Source organism: Cimex lectularius, unplaced genomic scaffold, assembly GCF_000648675.2.
Source record: "Cimex lectularius strain Harlan isolate CLEC.00 unplaced genomic scaffold, Clec_2.1 scaffold19, whole genome shotgun sequence".
NCBI classification, from domain to species: Eukaryota; Metazoa; Arthropoda; class Insecta; order Hemiptera; family Cimicidae; genus Cimex; species Cimex lectularius.
The window spans coordinates 1,675,626-1,693,951 of record NW_019392664.1 but is presented as its reverse complement, the minus strand read 5'-3'; the positions used below and the strand labels follow the sequence as shown (position 1 = coordinate 1,693,951).

Here is an 18,326-nt window from a genome sequence, read left to right as displayed (position 1 = left end):
TTCATTTTCTGGTTAAAGATATTTTAAAATGATTTAAAAAAGAAAATGTATGCTAATAAGGTCAAAATGTATGGATATCCAGAATGATTTGTGTTGGGTAATTTTTATTTTGTAATTTTTCATGGCATCTATCTATATGGATCATGTGGTAGGGCAAGTCGATTTTTGATTGTTCTTTGCTATTTAACTTTTTTAACTATTAATTTGAGCACGCTTTAAACTTCATAACATCAGGTTAAAATTAACAAAAATAACACAGAACTTGCAATTATTTTTTTCCCTTGTAATTGCTACATTAAATTATGTATCTTTCCTTCTGAACGCCCTAAAATTTTGTTCATTAAATAAAACCGTAAGAAAATATAATCATCTCGAAAGTAAATATTTTCGTCAATTCGCCGGGTTTCGGATTGAAATGGAACAGTGTTTGGAATTCATTAGCATAATTTAAAAGCCCTCGCTGTTAAGACCATTTGTATCTGTTTGGAAACGTATAATTGAAATGAAACGGTTAGTCTTAGAAAAAACTTTTATCCGACAGCAATTTATTTTAAATTTCTTTTGTAGTAAATTCGACTTGATTGACTTTCCTCGTAAGAAGTTCAAAAACATAATTTAAAGCGTAAGATCAGATTTTTCAGTAAGGATTATCCTTAAATCGCATGGTTACAGACATAAAGGCAAAAAGAAAACTACCAACTGGCTATAATCCATTTCCTTCCTACTCAGTAGGCCTGCCACGCTGCCCGTCCTACTACCAATTTCTCTTCTAAGCAATGGCTATAAGCTACCCTCAATTGTCTTGTGAACACAAGACTTGTAAATATTATTGAATTGCGTTTTATATATAATTCAAGTAGAAATAAAGAATTTTAAAAATTCTGGCCAAAGGCAAACTCAAGAAAATTTGAATTTTCAAGAAAAAGAGAATTAATAAGCTGGAATATTTTTTTTTTCTCTTGGCAATATTATAGATAACTTTCCTCACAACGGTTTTAATTAGTTTGTATGTTCTTTTATTTTTTATTTTTTTTAAGGGCCATCAGTTTAAGTCATTTCAGCCCCGAGCGCATGCGAAATATAACAATGCACATTCAATAAGCATTCACACAAATAAATACATTCACACCTATATACATTGCATTCATTCTATTTGGTAGAGTACTCAATATGACCTGACTAACAAACTAATCTAATTGGGGCCGATGGTGTACGTTTATAAATATTCCACCACCGACCCAAGTCACGTACACAGCTCGAAGGGCGATGGCGATGCTAATCCAACATCAGCCTTTCGCCATTCACTCTGATAAATACACTCACTCATATGAAACACAAAATGCATACTGTGACGGCTATGTACAATAACAAAAATTCCCAATTCCCTTAAAAAGCGGAACAGGGAACCCTAAAACACGCTACCGTGTCCGAGAATCATTCTTAAATCGAGCGGACCTACACGCTCTCTGTATGGAGCCAAGGGATGACAGGCCTCTATTATTTGGGACACTCGAGCAACCTTTCTCTGCATAAGGGGAAACTGCGCGGGCATTGGCCCAAAAACAGGAGTCCGGTGTCAACCGCGTATGGCCAATCCTCAATCAGGTGAGGACGATCCCTCGTCGACTCCTGCTCAGGCTCTCTGAGACTACAGGTCGTGCTCTCGACTTGCAAGATCCTCTCCGACGTCCTCGCTAAAGTTGGTATGTTTGTAAAAGAACGTGTATCTTTTAAAAGTTTATCATCCAAACAAAACCATACGGCCATGTATTAAAAAAAATTCGGGATCCTCTTACGTAAAGACGGCCTTTCGAACCGAACCGAATAAGGAAGAGGAACATGATAAGGAAATGAACTTAAAAAGGTCGAATTTGAAACACTCCGGCTGGTTTGTTGAGCGTATGTAGCTTTGTCGGGGTAAAAAACCATTAATTTATTCATGAACATTGAAATTAATTTTCGATGTTCAACGACACTTCACCTAACCTATAACTAATCACATTATATTCCCGTTTGGACGATTACTCACGCAGGAACAAGTGTTAAACACGTCAACCATATGCTCCCGAGGCGAATTAACATAGCAGAATTCCATTTCGGATTCCATTGTTCTCCAACAACTATGGGAGCCCCTTGGATGACTCTACCGCTAGGTTGGGCGCAAAATTGCCCACTTTTTCACATACGCATATAATCGAAGGAGTGAACGACAGCGTTTAAAAAATGACGGCAATTTACGAACCGTTTTTCCCTTTGAAGTTCAGAACAACGGGTGACGAAATCTAAAAAGTCATTCCAAGGGCACTTGGAGTATCTGAACCTCCGAAGTCCTCCGAAACTTCAAAATCCCCTTATACTATAATTATTGAAGAACGATCCCATGTCAAATACATAATGGCTGAAAAAACTTCCTTGTAAGATTGTACGCTGTTATTATGAGATGTTTAATAACTTTTTTCTGTAATAAGTTTAAAAAGAGAATCTAAGTCGTCGTGAGCTTCTATTTTCTATACTTATATAGCTTCGTGCATCGGGATATATAATCATCTTCAACAAATCCGGCCAGATGTAATTAAAGAACCGGTAGCACAGGACCAACAAAAACGACTGCCGTTATCTTCCCGTACATGTTCGCCTATTTTTCGAAGCTGGCCGGTATAATTAACTGAGCGAGACCAGGGATGGGCCCCTTGACCTCGTCGCAAAATAATATTCATCCTGTCTCAGGTTGCGAGCCACCGAAGATGTGGGCCGTCGATTTGTAAACTTCTGTTAACACGAAAATAACAACCGTACGACACAACAAGATCGAAATCATCTAGCCGTGTAAGCTTTACCGAATAGTAGCGGAAAACATGAATGAAATGACCTTGAAGTCGCGAGTCAATGAAAAGCAGAATGGATCCAATCAATTCGGGTCCATTGACCGCTGACCTTTCTTCATGCTCGTAACCGAGGGCGGGTCTCATTTGACAGCATACTCGCTTAAGTGAAGATGGGCTAACGGAAATTCTAAGTCAGACGGCGATGAAAAGCCTTTTTTTCTGATGCTTTCTAAATAAAAAGAATCGATTGCCCATCTTTGTCCTGGCGGTTATAACTGTCGCCATATTCCCTGCAATTCTGTATTATATAACTGGCGTCTCAACGTGGAGGTCAATTCTTACATTTTTTATTATATCATCTTTTACAATACAAGACAGGCTTTTTATCAAGCAATAAAAACTCTATAGCCAACGATGAAACAAAGTTAAAACAATTTTTTATAAACTGCAGACCAGTACAGTATATTTACTTTTACTGAAATATGTAATCATTGAGTTTTCAACCCAAAAACTGTGTAAGTAATTTAATAATAAATTTATGTACAATGAAGCATTCTCTATATACAATTTCGAATAGATGCAAGACAATGATTTTGCTTATCCCTGTTTCTATGGTTTTCTTCCTCTTCGCTCTACTTTTTGGAGAGCTTGGTGGTCGTGAACAGATCTATGTCAATGCTTGCGATCTACACAGGCTACAAATCGCTCGTAAAGCTTGCTTGGATTGATCTTTGTAACTGCTTTTCTTCGTCATAAAATATTGGAATTTTAGAGAATTCGAAAAAGGCTGGTGCTTAGGGAAGCTTGTTTTAATTCGATGGCAGGCGATAGCCGGATGATGTTGATTGTTGATGTCCTAGCGAGCGTAGGGCCTCGTGTAGCAGGCAGACACGTCTTTTGAAAGTGTGAATGATAAGCTGTTGAGAGCACCCTTGCTGCTATGGCTAGTGTTTGCGGATTGTTCCATTGTAGATCTTGTTAACGAGTATAAGCAGGTTGAACTCCAGGTGTATTGGCTGTTGCCTGGACGGCAGAATGGTTATTGAATTAGTGGAATTAGTTAACCACAGAAAGACATACAGTGTTTGGCTCTATATGTGCAAGCTTCCCATATATCAACATGATAATCATCTTGGCCAGATTAAACCAGGCTATTAGAAATGATGACGGCTGGGTGAGTAGGTGATGTGAATGATTCACTTTTTGTTAATGATGGTTCTCACATTTGTTGTTTACAACGACCGGGTTTTGAGCATTAAACGCTCATCATCAGTTTGAAGGAGTTACAAACACGTTTCTTAACATGAATTGAAAGAGATCAACTTCCAACGGTCCAATGAGAAGCTGGTTTTAATGCCGCTCAAGTTTGAAACTGCGAAAACCGTGAATTACAACACAACTAAACACTATCCTAATATGTGTAGAGATTAGTGACCGTTAATCGATAGTTATTCAGATATCGTGAGATGCGGTCGGGTGTGATGTAGGTTTCAGAAAAACATTTTCTTTATCGTGCCAACGTTTCGATCTTTTATTGAGATCATCTTCAGGGCCTGGGATTTACAAACAATGTTTACATTTAACAAATACATTTAGGATGTGGATAAGTGAATTTATACAATGCAAAATATATTTTATATTAAAAACAAAGTATTTCTACTCACTCAAAGTGTTTGTCTTCTGTGTAATTGTGCCATCCTTGTGTGTCGTGTTGAGAGGCACAATTACACAGAAGACAAACACTTTGAGTGAGTAGAAATACTTTGTTTTTAATATAAAATATATTTTGCATTGTATAAATTCACTTATCCACATCCTAAATGTATTTGTTAAATGTAAACATTGTTTGTAAATCCCAGGCCCTGAAGATGATCTCAATAAAAGATCGAAACGTTGGCACGATAAAGAAAATGTTTTTCTGAAACCTACATCACACCCGACCGCATCTCACGATATCTGAATAACTATCCTAATATTTTAGGCCAATACTAGTGAACAGACTATACTACTAGATATTTCTTGTATCTTAATAAATACTGTGGGAAACAATAGCTCTTAAAGGGCGCAGAATAATACACACCACGACTAAGAATACTGTACGAATACTGTAAGAAAATAATTTTAAATTAGTGATCAATGTGTATGGCAAATATTGTTTAAGTACATGTTTAAAATAGGAGGTAAAGCAAAATATATTATATTTGTGTGTGGTGTTTAGTGACCGTTAGTTAATGATTATTTGGAGATCGTGAGATGCGGTCCTGTTGTGACGTAGGTTTAGAAAAACATTGTCTTTATCGGGCCAACGTTTCGATCTTCATTGAGATCATCTTCTGGGCCTGGGGATTCACTCAAAGTTTTTGTTTGAATAAATTTATTTTTTCACAGCCTACATGTATTTGTGTAATTTAAAAAATGTTTATAAATCCCAGGCCCTGAAGATGATCTCAATAAAGATCGAAACGTTGGCACGATAAAGAAAACGTTTTTCTAAACCTACTTCACTTCAGACCGCATCTCACGATCTCCAAATAATCAATATATAATATTATTTATGCATTTATCTCCATGCAGTTTTTATTTCTCAAGCCAATCTAGTTCCTCCTTTGTTGCAGCTGTGTAACAACGTTGTATTTAAATTTAAATTATGTTTTGTTTCATTTAGATGGTACTTAAATTCAGAAAATTAATTCGATTTACGTTAGTGCTCTTTAACTCTCATTTTAATTTCTCTGCCGCTTTGTCCTATGTATTTAATATCGCAATCTTTACAATGAAGTTGATGATCCCCGCTTTTTGACAAAAGATTCATTTTTGGTGGCTGAGTCCGATAGCTGTTTCCTTTAAAGTTAATTGGGGGGAAATTATTCACGATTCTGAATGTACAAATCTATAGAGGTTACCAATTAATTTTCAAAAAGTTGCACGGGACCACAGTTGTAATTAAATTTTCGGTGAAATAGGGAAACGATTGATTGCATGCACCTGGCCAGGCGGGACAGCATTTCAGAACGATTGTCACTTCACCTACTATGGACTTGTTCGAAAAAGAAATAAAAAAGACTTATGAAAGCGGTTTCTAACGCCGAAGGTTGAGCTGTCATTTAAAAGTTAACTGGGTCGATATTATGCAGATTCGCTGAAGAGGGCGTAATAATAAATACGAGTTTATTTATGAAACTTACAGTGGAACGGAGGCCTGGGTTCTCATAGGCCTTTACGGCTTCCACGTGTTTTTAAGGTCGAAAATTGATTTTATCAAATAAAACAAGAGAATTAGTACTACCTTCCAGTCAATTTCTTCCATCAAAATTAGAACTGTGATGTAATTGTACACAGTTTCTCCCAGATAAAGCGATTTGTCAGTGTCAGTTTCTTCAATGGCTTTTCATAATCACAAGAAATTCTGAAATTCATTTTGATAGTACTCGTGCACGAAAGCTTTTAGCGGTATGTTGTCTCGTCCTTGTCTGTCTAAAAGGCGAAAAATATCAAATTTCAAAGACCCTTGGGGATCGTTTGTGCATTACTGTCATCCGGGATACGTACAAAGAAGGCATGTCGCGAAAATAATGTCTCCTCTGTAAAAGCTCGAAAGAAAATATGTTTCAGCTTCATATGTTCGCAATAAAGCAGAAGACAGCCGACCCTCTCGTGACGATATAACAAGTGATTATAAATGGCTTACTTAAAAGATATCAACAAAAGAATCGTTTTGAAAGCTTCATCCCAAAAGAAAAGATGACAACCTTCAAAAATCTAAAAATAAACGGAAACCATCTCAAATTTTGAGACTTGTAATTTTTGAGTTTATATAAATTCTTAAATTGGGTAAGAACTAACGTGAAATCTGCCGAGCAATGATGGAATTTGTCGAGCCATAAATTCAGAAATACCTGAACGTCCTGACATACTCCTGTGAAATTTGGAATATTTACTTCAATAAATAAAAATAAAATTATATGAAACGTGCTATCCAAAAGCAGAAAATAATATTCTACTTCCTCAATCTCGAAATATTTCGTTGATTTTATGAGCGAAGAAATCTAATCAATTTGCTGCTATTGTTGTTTCTATTACAAGCAATCTCGATAACACGTTTGCGAAATAAAATAAAAACAATTAATTATTGGCATACAGGAGCTTTTGTTCAAACTTTTCAAGGTAAAATTTAATTATAGAGGGCGAAAATAAATGGCAGTAAGTTTTAACAAGTCATGAAAGTCGTTGATGTTCATATGATTAAATTTCTGTTCAATAGAGAAACTAGTTTCATTTCCAGAATTTCACTGATATTTCCATTTAGGGCTAAGCATATATGTTAAAGATCGATTTTTTTTATTCAACAAATATTGCCTGATCGCTGCATTTATTAGCCGTAAGATCCAGCTCCCTATTTCTCTGATCTTACATGAAAACCCCGATGAAATAAGCATGGTATAGAATCCAGTTAGATTATTGGTTTTTATGAGTTCTTTTCACCATAAAGTATTACAAATACGATTGTATCCGTCAAAAAGACCAGAAGATAAGAGAAACCTATTTAAACTAAGTTCAATTTTAATTTGGTTTTGTTCGACTGTTTTATTACTACTGCCAGTGCGAGTCATTATCATAGCAAACCTGGTACATGGAATAATCTAATCATCGTTAAATCGAATGATTTATTAGGTCCGAAACAAATGCATATAGAAATCTACCGAAAATGTAATATAATTTTGAAAAGATGTCTGTTTTAGAAAAAAAATCGTAAGCCGTAGTGGGAATCAGATGGCAGCCTACCAAAACTTTACCATGATCTACTCATATGTTTCGGCAGAAGCATATTTTCAATTTGAAAAAATACAAAGAAGTGGAGATCTGGTATTCCACAAGTATTTTTGTCTTATTGTACTCTCTATAATTCCTTAGTTCAGTCAATGGCTGTCATTGCTGAGAACTTTTTTCCGGGAGTTGTTTATACCCTACGGATTATTTCTCTGTTGAGCGTTGCTTCGCATTCGGATATGATATAGTTGGCAGTTTCTTCCTCGTCATTCTCACAAATGGAGCCATCATTGAATATATCACGATTTCTACGTGTTTTCTCAGACCATGACTGCTAAATACATCTACTATGTACATCCATATCACACCTTTGAGTTATGCCCTGTAGCAATGTGCTTGCCAGTTTTGGTGAGGGTTCTTCACTCACGTGCCTGACACATTTGGGTTTTGTCCAATTTTTTTTCTGGACCGATTCTGAGATGGAGTAGCCTATTTTTTATCTCATTACACCACCCACGATATTGTTAAATTGTTGTGTTTTCTCAAGTTTTGGAGCTTTTGAAAGTGACCTTTTGCAAAAAAAAATACAATACTAACAACAAGAAACCGAATATCGAGTTTTCAAAACAAAATGTATTGTTTTTTTTTACAAATTTTAACCAAGCAATGGTGCAACAAGATAAATTAGAAGTTATAAAAAGTTTTTACATTGTCGTTCTGGATTTTTTGAAATGATACCAAAAAATTGATATCTTTACCAAGTTCATTCACTGTCTAATAGTGTATAAATTTAGAATCTCTAAGTTTTAGAATCTCTAAGTTTTATACCTTATGACCATTAAAATAATAAAAATAATAACCGCCATAAAAATAATAAATGTGTTCTCACAAAATAATAAATGTAATTTGTCTCTATACTTTTTGATTCACAATTATTTAAAAAGGTTAGTGGATTGATTAACTGTCTGGATATATTATATAAAATCTCTCGTATGATTTTAACTTTTTATAAATTTACATTCGATAATAGATTGTGTGTGTTTAGTTGCGTCGGGACCACTTTTAACACTGAGATTTATTGAAAGGAAATTAACAAAGCTTACGTAAAATTACTGGCTCTAGTTTCTAAAACGTCAAAAAGGTTAAATTTGAACAGTCTGTATTCATATTTCCTAAGATGACGCATCGGTATTGTCTTCCTCGCCTGAGCACCTGGATTAATATTATTATTTTTTCATTATTCAGATATGGGAATAAAGCGTGAATCACGGTGAAAACAACCTCCACGGCATGTTTTCCAAGTCTAAGATAAAGACATTGAAATAATTCGAGAAAAACAGATTTTTATTATGTTTTGCATAAAATTTTATTCCAATTTTCCATAAAATGAAAATGTTTAATATACAAACAAAAAATCTAAAAAGAACAATAGACCATTTGGCTTTATATTGAAAATCTTAAGGAAGGGAACTGCAAGAATTTTAGAACTAACTTTACAAAACATTAATGAAATATGGACAAGGAACGAGTGACATAACTTTGAAATGTCTGTGTTGAAACAAGCTTTTAAATTCAGTCTACGGCTGGCAAAACCTCACTCTCCGAGCTTTCCCAAAGAAATAATTGAACGGGAAAACCAATTCCTCTGAATCTGGATTAATGGGATTTGCTACCTTCCAGGAGGCAGTTGAGTGAAGTTATTAAAGCCATCGAACCAGAAGAAAAACGTTCCCTATCCCTTCTCTCAAGGGTAAACGCTCCGCATTAGTCATTGCAGGGAGATTATTTAGTATTATTATACAATCTCCTATGGGAATTGTCCTTGGGAGGAATGGGAAAAATCTAAATCGCAATGATTTGCTCATGCATGTTATGGTTTAAACGATGGAAAGACTAATTCGCACGTATAATATACAAGATTCTCCAGTCGTCAATTAGAGAATATGTGAAAGATAGTTATTTTATTCTGTCTGTCTATATCAAATACACTTTAATGCACGAAAGAATACTCTAACTCCAACTTTAATTCCAATTAAAATTTAGAAATCAAAAAATGTCTAGAATGTAGGTGAAATGTCTAAATTGTTATCGTTATCTGTCAATATAAATTTGAAAACCAACAGTAAATGAGAGGGATATTAACAAAAAGTGAGGGAAATAATGTAAAAGCAACCGTGAGAGCTAAAACGAGAGAGAGAGAGGGAGAGGGAGGGAGAGAGAGGGAGAGAGGGAGAGAGAGAGAGAGAGAGTGTGTGAGAGTGAGTGAGAGAGAGAGAGAGAGAGAGAGAGAGAGAGAGAGAGAGAGAGAGAAAGAGAGAGAGACAGGCAGGCAGGCAGACGGACAGACAAACAGACAGGCAGATAAACGGAGTAAGAGTTTGTGCGTGGGTATTTGGATATGCAACCATGGTTTGGTACTCTAAGAAAATACACGTATTGATTAGTGATTCTGAAATTAAACAATAACGAATTGACTAAGTACTGAAAGAAAACGATAACGTATTGATCATGTACTTAAATAAAACAATAACCAATTCACTAAGTATAAACAATAACGTATTAATTCCGTACTGTGATAAAACAATAACGTACTGATTGCGTAATAAAATAAAACGATAACGAATTTAGTATGTACTAAAAAAATTATATTCACTAGGTACATAACGAAAACAATAATATATTGATTACGTACTATAATAAAACAATAACGTATTGATTACGTACTATAATAAACAATAACGAATAGACTAAGTTCTGAAAGAAAATAATACCGAGTTGACTAAGTACTGAGCGTAAACAATAACGTATTGATTATTGTCTAAGTACTCAAAGAAAACAATAACGAATTCACTTATTACACCAAGAAATTAATAAGGTATTGATTAGCTAGTAAGAACGACTAATTATGGCAGGAAACAATAACGTATTAATTTAAAAAAACTACGATAAAACAATAACGTACTGATTTCGTAATATAACAATCAAATAACGAATTGATGAGGTACTAAAAAAAGTACTGAAAGAAAAGAATACCATATTGGTTAAGCATTCAAATAAAGCAATAATGCGTTAATCATGTACTCAAATAAAACAATAACGAGTTAACTAGGTACTTACAGAAAACAATAACGTATTGAGTATGCACAAACAATAATGAATTGAGTAGGTACTCAAAGAAAATAATAACGAATTGACTTGGTACTCAGAGAAAACAATAACTTGTTGATTACGTACTTAAAAAAAAAAAAACAAAAAAAAACAATAATATATGGATATATGGATTAGTTACTCAAAGAAACAATATCAAATTTTTTAATAACAAAACAAAAATTATATTAAATAGTGACTTTGGTATAATACCTGCCTATTTTAATTGTTTTTACATTATTCATTAGAGACAAAATTAGAGTCAAAATCCATTAAGCATGTATCACAAATGAATTTTAAAATAGTTTGAATCAACATTTAACCATATTGTTTAAGCGTTAAGCAAGTAGATATTTGTCGCGAAGTATTTTACAATCGGTGGAAGATAAATCGGATGCATCGTTGTCGAAGACTGCCGAACTTATTGTCAGTTCAACATAAACCGTCAAGGGTTTGAAAGGGCTTCGTGACTCCTGTGAATAATGGTCTATTAGAAGAAAACATGGTGTCACGACGATGATAAACAACCGGCGAACGTACTTCTTTGGTGCAAAACCGTCTGGATGGGAGGTTAAATCCTGTCATTATCGCCTTTACGCCCGGGCAAGAAAGTCTTTAATATTCCATTTTCCAAAATACCACCCCGCTTTCTACCCCGTCCAAGAGATGCGGACACCTTTAAGCTTAGTTTGGGGGTATATAATCGACAAATAAATTTTAAAATGAAACATAACCACTTACGAATATTATCAGGTTAAAGAGGCACAGGACATATTTGGCGAATAAGCTCCCGCAATCCATTTTCTTTTGAACCGGTGTGGTTTCTGAAACAAAAACATGATATATTTAAAAATCTTGTAACACAATAAATAATTAAGTTTAAAAATATTGATATAAGCTAAAATTAAAAAAAAGATATACTAGACATTCGATTTGGTCAAACACTGTCGTAGCTATTTTATTTATTTTGATCCTTTTTAGGATTTTATGGTGGCTTCTTTCTGTTCAGATATGCCAGTAGTCTTCAGGATCTTGAGCCGAAGGTAGGAAACAGTTCAGAAGAAAAAATGTTAATATTTTTAACGTAGAAAGTTTATTCATTACAATTTAAATTAATTCAGATGATAATGCAATAGGGACAATTTAATTTTTCTAAAGGTACCAATAATGGTGGTATTACTTGCTGATGGTTGCGTTTTCCCAGGTTTTTGAAATATATTAGGCATTCCTAAACCAAATATCAGTTGAAGATGGAAGTCTCTAAGACCTTCAGTGCTTCGATGTCTGAGAATATGTGGATTCAGTGCACCTTCAGTCGTTTTTGAATTCTTGTGCACAAGGTTTCTAGTGAATGTACCTCAGGGTGGAAAATTGACGGTGTTGGGCCTACAGGCTTGGTCAATATTTGAGCAAAAAAAATTTACCCATTCATTACAACTATGACACAGATAGTAAACTGAATTTCTTGCACATGGAGATCTGCTCAAATGCAAAGGATTGCAAAGGCAATTCAGAAAAACAAATACCCACTATTTTAGTCAAGTTTTTTAAAAAGACAATGTGTTCATTTAATATTATTACAGTGATTAATTCATGTTTAAAAAAGCATAAACAACGCGTGCACAAATCACTTAGGAACAAATTTGTTAAATTGGAAGAATCAATTTAAAACCAACCTACAAGTTACATTAGTATGTAAGAATCGTTCGTGCTTTCTTTACTATATTCGTATTTCATTGATTATGCTAAAGTCTTTGACTGTGTGGATCACAACAAACTATGGCAGGTCCTTAAAGAGATGGGAGTACCAAGCCACCTTACATGTCTCTTGAGAAACCTGTATAAGAGTCAAGAAGAGAGAGTTAGAACCGGATATAGAACAACTGATTGGTTCAGCATAGGAAAAGGAATACGACAAGGATGTATATTGTCACCTTGCTTATTTAATACATATGCAGAGCACATCATGCGAAATGCCTGGATGAATCACAAGCGAGAATTAAGATTGCTGGAGAAAAAATCAACAACCTCAGATATGCAGACGAATCCACTCTAATGGCAGAAAGTTGAAGAGGACCTAAAGAGCCTCTTGCTCAGGGTAAAAGAGGAGAGCGCAAAAGTGGGCTTGAAGTCAACATCAAAAACTAAGATCATGGCAACCGGCCCCATCGCTCCTTTGCAAACAGAAGGAGAAGTCGTGGAAGTAGTGACAGAATTCACGTTCCTGGGATCCCAGATCACCACAGATTGTTACAGCAGCCATGAAATTAAGCCTGCCCCTTGGGAGGAAAGCGATGGCGAACCTAAACAGCATGATAAAAAGTAGAGACATCTCCCTGCCCACAAAAGTCCGCATGGCCAAAGCAATGGTATTCCCAGTAGTCATGCATAGGTGCGAGAGTTGGACTATAAGGAAGGCCGAGCGCCGAAGAATAAATGCTTTTGAACTAGTGTGCTGGAGAAGACTCTTGAGAGTCCCTTGGACTGCAAGAAGATCAAACCAGCCAATCCTAAAAGAAATCAACCCTGACTGTTCCCTGGAAGAGCAGACAAGTTCAAATACTTTGGCCACCAAATGAGAAGGGAGCACTCATTGGAGAAGACCCTGATGCTGGGAAAGATTGAAGGTCAAAGAAGACGGGGACGACAAAGGACGATATGGTTAGACAGTGACATAGATGCAACGAACATGAAATTGAGTCAACTTCAGAGGACAGCAGAAGACAGGAGGGCCTGGCGGGACTTGGTCCATGAGGTCGCAAAGAGTCGGACTCGACTGTGCGACTGAACAAAAGTGCTTTCTTCTTTATTCATACATAATAAAGGAAATTCGGTTGCACAATGAATAACATTTTAGTATTAATATTTGTTGCAATAATATTTTCCCATGGGATCAATTGGATATTATCTTGTCGATTACGGGGTATAAAAATAACAATATCGATCTGATGGAAATCATTTGAATCCTGTTAAATATGTAAATGGTTTTCAACTGACATATAATAATAAATTACAGTAGATTAATGAAATAGTGTGGCTTAAAACAATCTAATAAATATTATTCTTGATATGTACGACACTCTTCTTGGCTTAAAATGCTTAAGATGGTTGATTGAGAACGAATTATTTATTGAAATCAATAGGTATATTCCACTTTCTTTCTTAATTATCTTTATAGATTTTTTTCTAAATCAGATTTTTCCTTTTACCACTAAGTCAATAAGAAGGAACGTCAAATCATGATGGTTGTCTCTTTCCCTTCAACACATTCTTTAGCAGATCCGGTGCAAATTTCGTCTAATCCGTGAATAATCTTGGATGTTGTGTGCAAACCTCAATTCTGTCGAGTAAGGTGTTCTCCCTGTGTCAAAAGTAGAACCCGGTCTCCTCCCTTCTTCAAATCAATGGAAAATCTAGGACATCATTTTCACAATGGTGATCCTCTTCAACCCCGTTTGAACGACATAGAACCAGCCGTGCTTTCTCCAAGTTATGTTTGACCAACCGTCGACATTTCTCAACAGGGGAGAATGCAATCTCGGCCAAAGGTTCAAAGGTGAAAATCGAAGAGCAGGAAGATTGGCCCTGGGTTAAATGAGATTCTAGTTTTATGGAAAGTGGGCAAACGACGAGTAGTGATCCCTCGTCGGCCATGACGAAACTTTCCGGAATTGTATCGTTTTAATAGGCAAAATTTATGTATATTCAAACTCCGTAGTATCTATCTATTGTTCGTTCTGGCATGCTACCGACATCGACTAGCCACATGGTTATTTAGCCAAATACTTACTTCAGAATCTAAAATAGTTCAGGCCGAATAATTATCAGTCTCGATATCTTTCTCTAAAATGTCTGGGGAATGTCGGAAATATTACGGATTGTTGATTTCTATAAACGTCTTAATAAGGCGGGCGAGAGCCGAGCAAAGGTCAGGTTCCCATCTATAGAAATAATGAGACCGCCAAGTCAGATCGGCCTGAATTTTATTTATCTTTCACATGTCCCTACTATTCTTTTCTTTTTTTTACCACTAGGCCTGGATTGCTTTCTAGAACCGTATGGCCAACTAAGAACGGCTTTCTATAAATCAAACCACTCTCACTCTGACGCTCTTGGCATCCGGTCAAAAACAGGCATTGACTGTTTTAGCATTAAGCAGGGTTTTATTCCTGCGAGAACAAAGCATTCTTGGTTAAGTAGTCAAATTCAATTGGCCGACAACTATAAAAAGGATTTGTTTATATCTAGGATTATACGAAAGTTTCATCTTATAGAGTGATCTTTATGAACAATGAAATTATATGAAAATCATGAAATCACTCTCATAGTCATGATCATGTTAAAAATTGTAAAATTTGCTTAGTGTGGCTTCAGATCTGCTTCAGGGATTTTGCTTAATACGAATCATTTTTCCATTTTCGGAAGTTATGAATATGTTTCGTGTGTTTTGACAAGAGGTAAGGGAAAAAGAGAAATTACTAGGACTCAGAGATGATAAATTTTGTTTTACTGGATGTACGAAATTTAATTCAACTCGTCGTAGTAACATGGAAAATTTATTAACTTTAACAGAACATTTCTCAAATGTGGTGTCGACATTAATGAATGTATGATCTCAATTCTTTTATCTCAGGTTTTTCAGTGCAATCTACTTCTGTCCGTCATATATATTTTACTTAATTAACTTAAGATTTTCTAAAAATCATGTATCAAAAGACTCGCATATCTGTGGCTTTAATACCGTATACCTATACGTTTGTAAAAGAAGACTTTTCAATATGAAAACCAGTTTATAGGAACAACCGTTAACAACCTGAATTTGTGACTGTGTTAATGTATGACTCGGGCCCATTTAAACCATTAAATTATGCCTTTCGTTCATTATAAATATACCATGTCGTATATATTTATTAAGGAAAAATTCTTAAGATTGACCTAAATAATCAGTTCACTGTGATCAGGATTAATACAAACAGCGAGACTAGACGAACCAAGAGTTGATTTTTGCTTCTTATTATCATGAAAAAACCTTAATATTACAAAAACAATAAAAATTGCCTACATGGAAATTTACAGATATGAAAATTGTCCAGGATTTTTAGCCGAAATCTGAAAACAATGCGGAAAAACTATGTTTCGAACGGAGAAAGTTTATTCGTTGCAATTTATAATAATTCAAACGATTTGACTTTTTTGTTCCTTAAATAAAATATTATTTTAATCACGTGGTTTTAGTCAAAACTTTTGACTCTTAGGTAAGAAATATCGCGGAGGAATGAGGTATCATTTCCTTTCCCAACTTATAACACTAACTTTCCGCCATAAAGTAATAAAAGGATAGTCTATCGGCCCAAGGGTTTTTTTTTGCTGTTTCTATCCTCCATAAACCATCAGAAAAAGGATTAAACGAGTTTGCCTACAAAAAAAAGTTCAGAACAAAAAAACTTTTGTATTTCAGTGAAAATTTATTCACTAACTAATTGAGACGATACATATTTTGTGATCCTTCAGGGTGACAGTGATCTTTTTTTTCTACAAGATATAATTTAATAGATCAAGTGTGGAATTGACCCAACTCTATATCCACACCACAGAAAGTGCACTATCCTTAGAATAGCCTATTCACTATTTCTCTAGGCATGTAGTCGTTTCTTGTTCACTTACGTTTTTAGTATACTTTGGGATGTGCCGGTTTGCGGTTCTAGTATAAAGAGTATAAAGGGTGAAGGTTGCTCCTGTTTTCTCTGGATTGCCAGCCTGTTCGTTTCCTTCATTCCCATCGTGTCCCGGCATATCAGAGTTATCTGGTTGCGTTTTTCCAGGGTGTTTGAGTAATTGTTAGGCGTTCCCGGACCTAATAAGTGAAGAAAGAAGGGTCTAAGGCTTTCAGTTCTGCTTGGCTGACTGAAAATATTTGTGCTCCTTTAATTCCCTTTTTAATTATTTATTGTGCAAAGAGTTCTATTGCATGGATCTCAGACTGAAAAGAGGGTCCAGAGGTTTTTCTGGGTCATCTACTCGACATCTAGCCCCTGCTCCTACCCAGAGTTCAATTTTGGATCCATCTGTGTATATCTAAACCCCTATGCTTGTTGAATTTTTTTGTTTTCATTCTGTTAGACACTGTTGTAACTATTTAATTTATCTTTTTCTAAGGTTTTGGCCGAAATGAAAAAGGTAGTCTCACTAGCGGGATTCGAACCCACGACCTTCGGCTCAATACGCCGCTGCTCTATCTACAGCTATCGTGACTTCGATAAACTTCTACCAAAACTTTACAGAAAAAGATTAATTATTACTAATAAGTAAGATTAATTACTTATTGAAATAAGTAATTTGGTCAATCATTAAATATAATGGATTTAATACTTAATTTATGTTGATCCTTTTTCAAATTTTATTGTGGCTTTATTTATAGCCAAGATTTGAAACTTGTAACAAGCCGGCCAACAAATAAAATCCCAAGATTATCAGGTACTTAAAACCACAGGACAAAATATATCATGTAAAGAAAAATTGTTTTGTTCATCTGGTACCTGCAACCTAATTTTTGGTGAATGAATTATAATTCACACTGTTTGTTTTTTTCAATCTTTTACATGTCAAAGCGCCTAAAATGAGACCAAAGTACATTGTGGTTTGCTGTTCATTGTAAGTATCAATCAAAAAGTTTCAAAAGAACAACTCAAACATTCTTTAGCATAGATGTTAATCCGTGGATTTTCGAAAATTGAGAAACCTCGACAATTGATTACCTGTATCCTGGGGTAAAGAATACTAGGCTGTAATTATTGTTATATTACTTTCATAACTAATCGTGAAAAAGGTCATATATGAGCGTTATCCACTGGAGTTGAGGAACAGTAGGACATTCTACCGTTGGAGAAATGATATCTAGCGAAACTTAACGGACGCATAATACTTTATCGCTGATAATCTGTCTGGTTATAACTCACCGGCGGTACCAACATTTCACAGACTAGTTTAAAATTGCGGTTATACTTTCCGTTATGCATCGGCGATTTGTTTTCTTATCTCGAGTTATTGTACTATTGCAATTATCTAAACCAAAATGTTGCTGTAAAACGTCCAACAATTGCACAATACTGTTACTAAACGTGAGGAAAGGGTTTCGACACTTTTTTTAAAAATACACAAAGATACTGTTGATCAGAATTCACTCGATACAAACAGGGTTTTCAATTGTGGCTCAATTATGCTGTTGAATTAAGCAAAATGACAACTTTCTGGTGTATAAATTACCAAAATCTATTTCTTTTAACAATCGGCTCCATTTTTTTCTCGATACCTTTCTAAACATAATACAGGCAGGGTGCCAACCAAGGTAATCCCACCTTCTCCATGGATTGAACTGAACTTAAAAATAATTAAAAAAATAAAAGCACATCCGATGGATTTGAAGGCTATTTTGATTCCAGCTATTATGCGCTTTAAAACTTAATAATATGGAAGCTATTATAACAGAAAAAATTAGGATCTCAAGTCGATGAGTCAAGTTCACCCTCAATCTTCATTTTAGATTGGATAAGAATTATACGTTCATATTAGGCTATCAACAAGACTTTA

General features: G+C 35.1%; 1 protein-coding gene across 2 annotated transcripts in view; it reads right to left on the bottom strand.

Annotated features, from left to right (window-relative positions):
* The window catches only part of LOC106662194 (mucin-3A-like), a 110,635-nt gene that overhangs the window by 68,442 nt on the left and 23,867 nt on the right, over positions 1-18,326 (bottom strand). For both annotated transcript variants that reach the window (XM_024225008.1, XM_024225009.1), the window contains one exon: positions 11,481-11,563. In XM_024225008.1, coding sequence (XP_024080776.1) covers positions 11,481-11,563 — 83 coding nt within the window. The remainder of the gene's footprint in view (positions 1-11,480; positions 11,564-18,326) is intronic.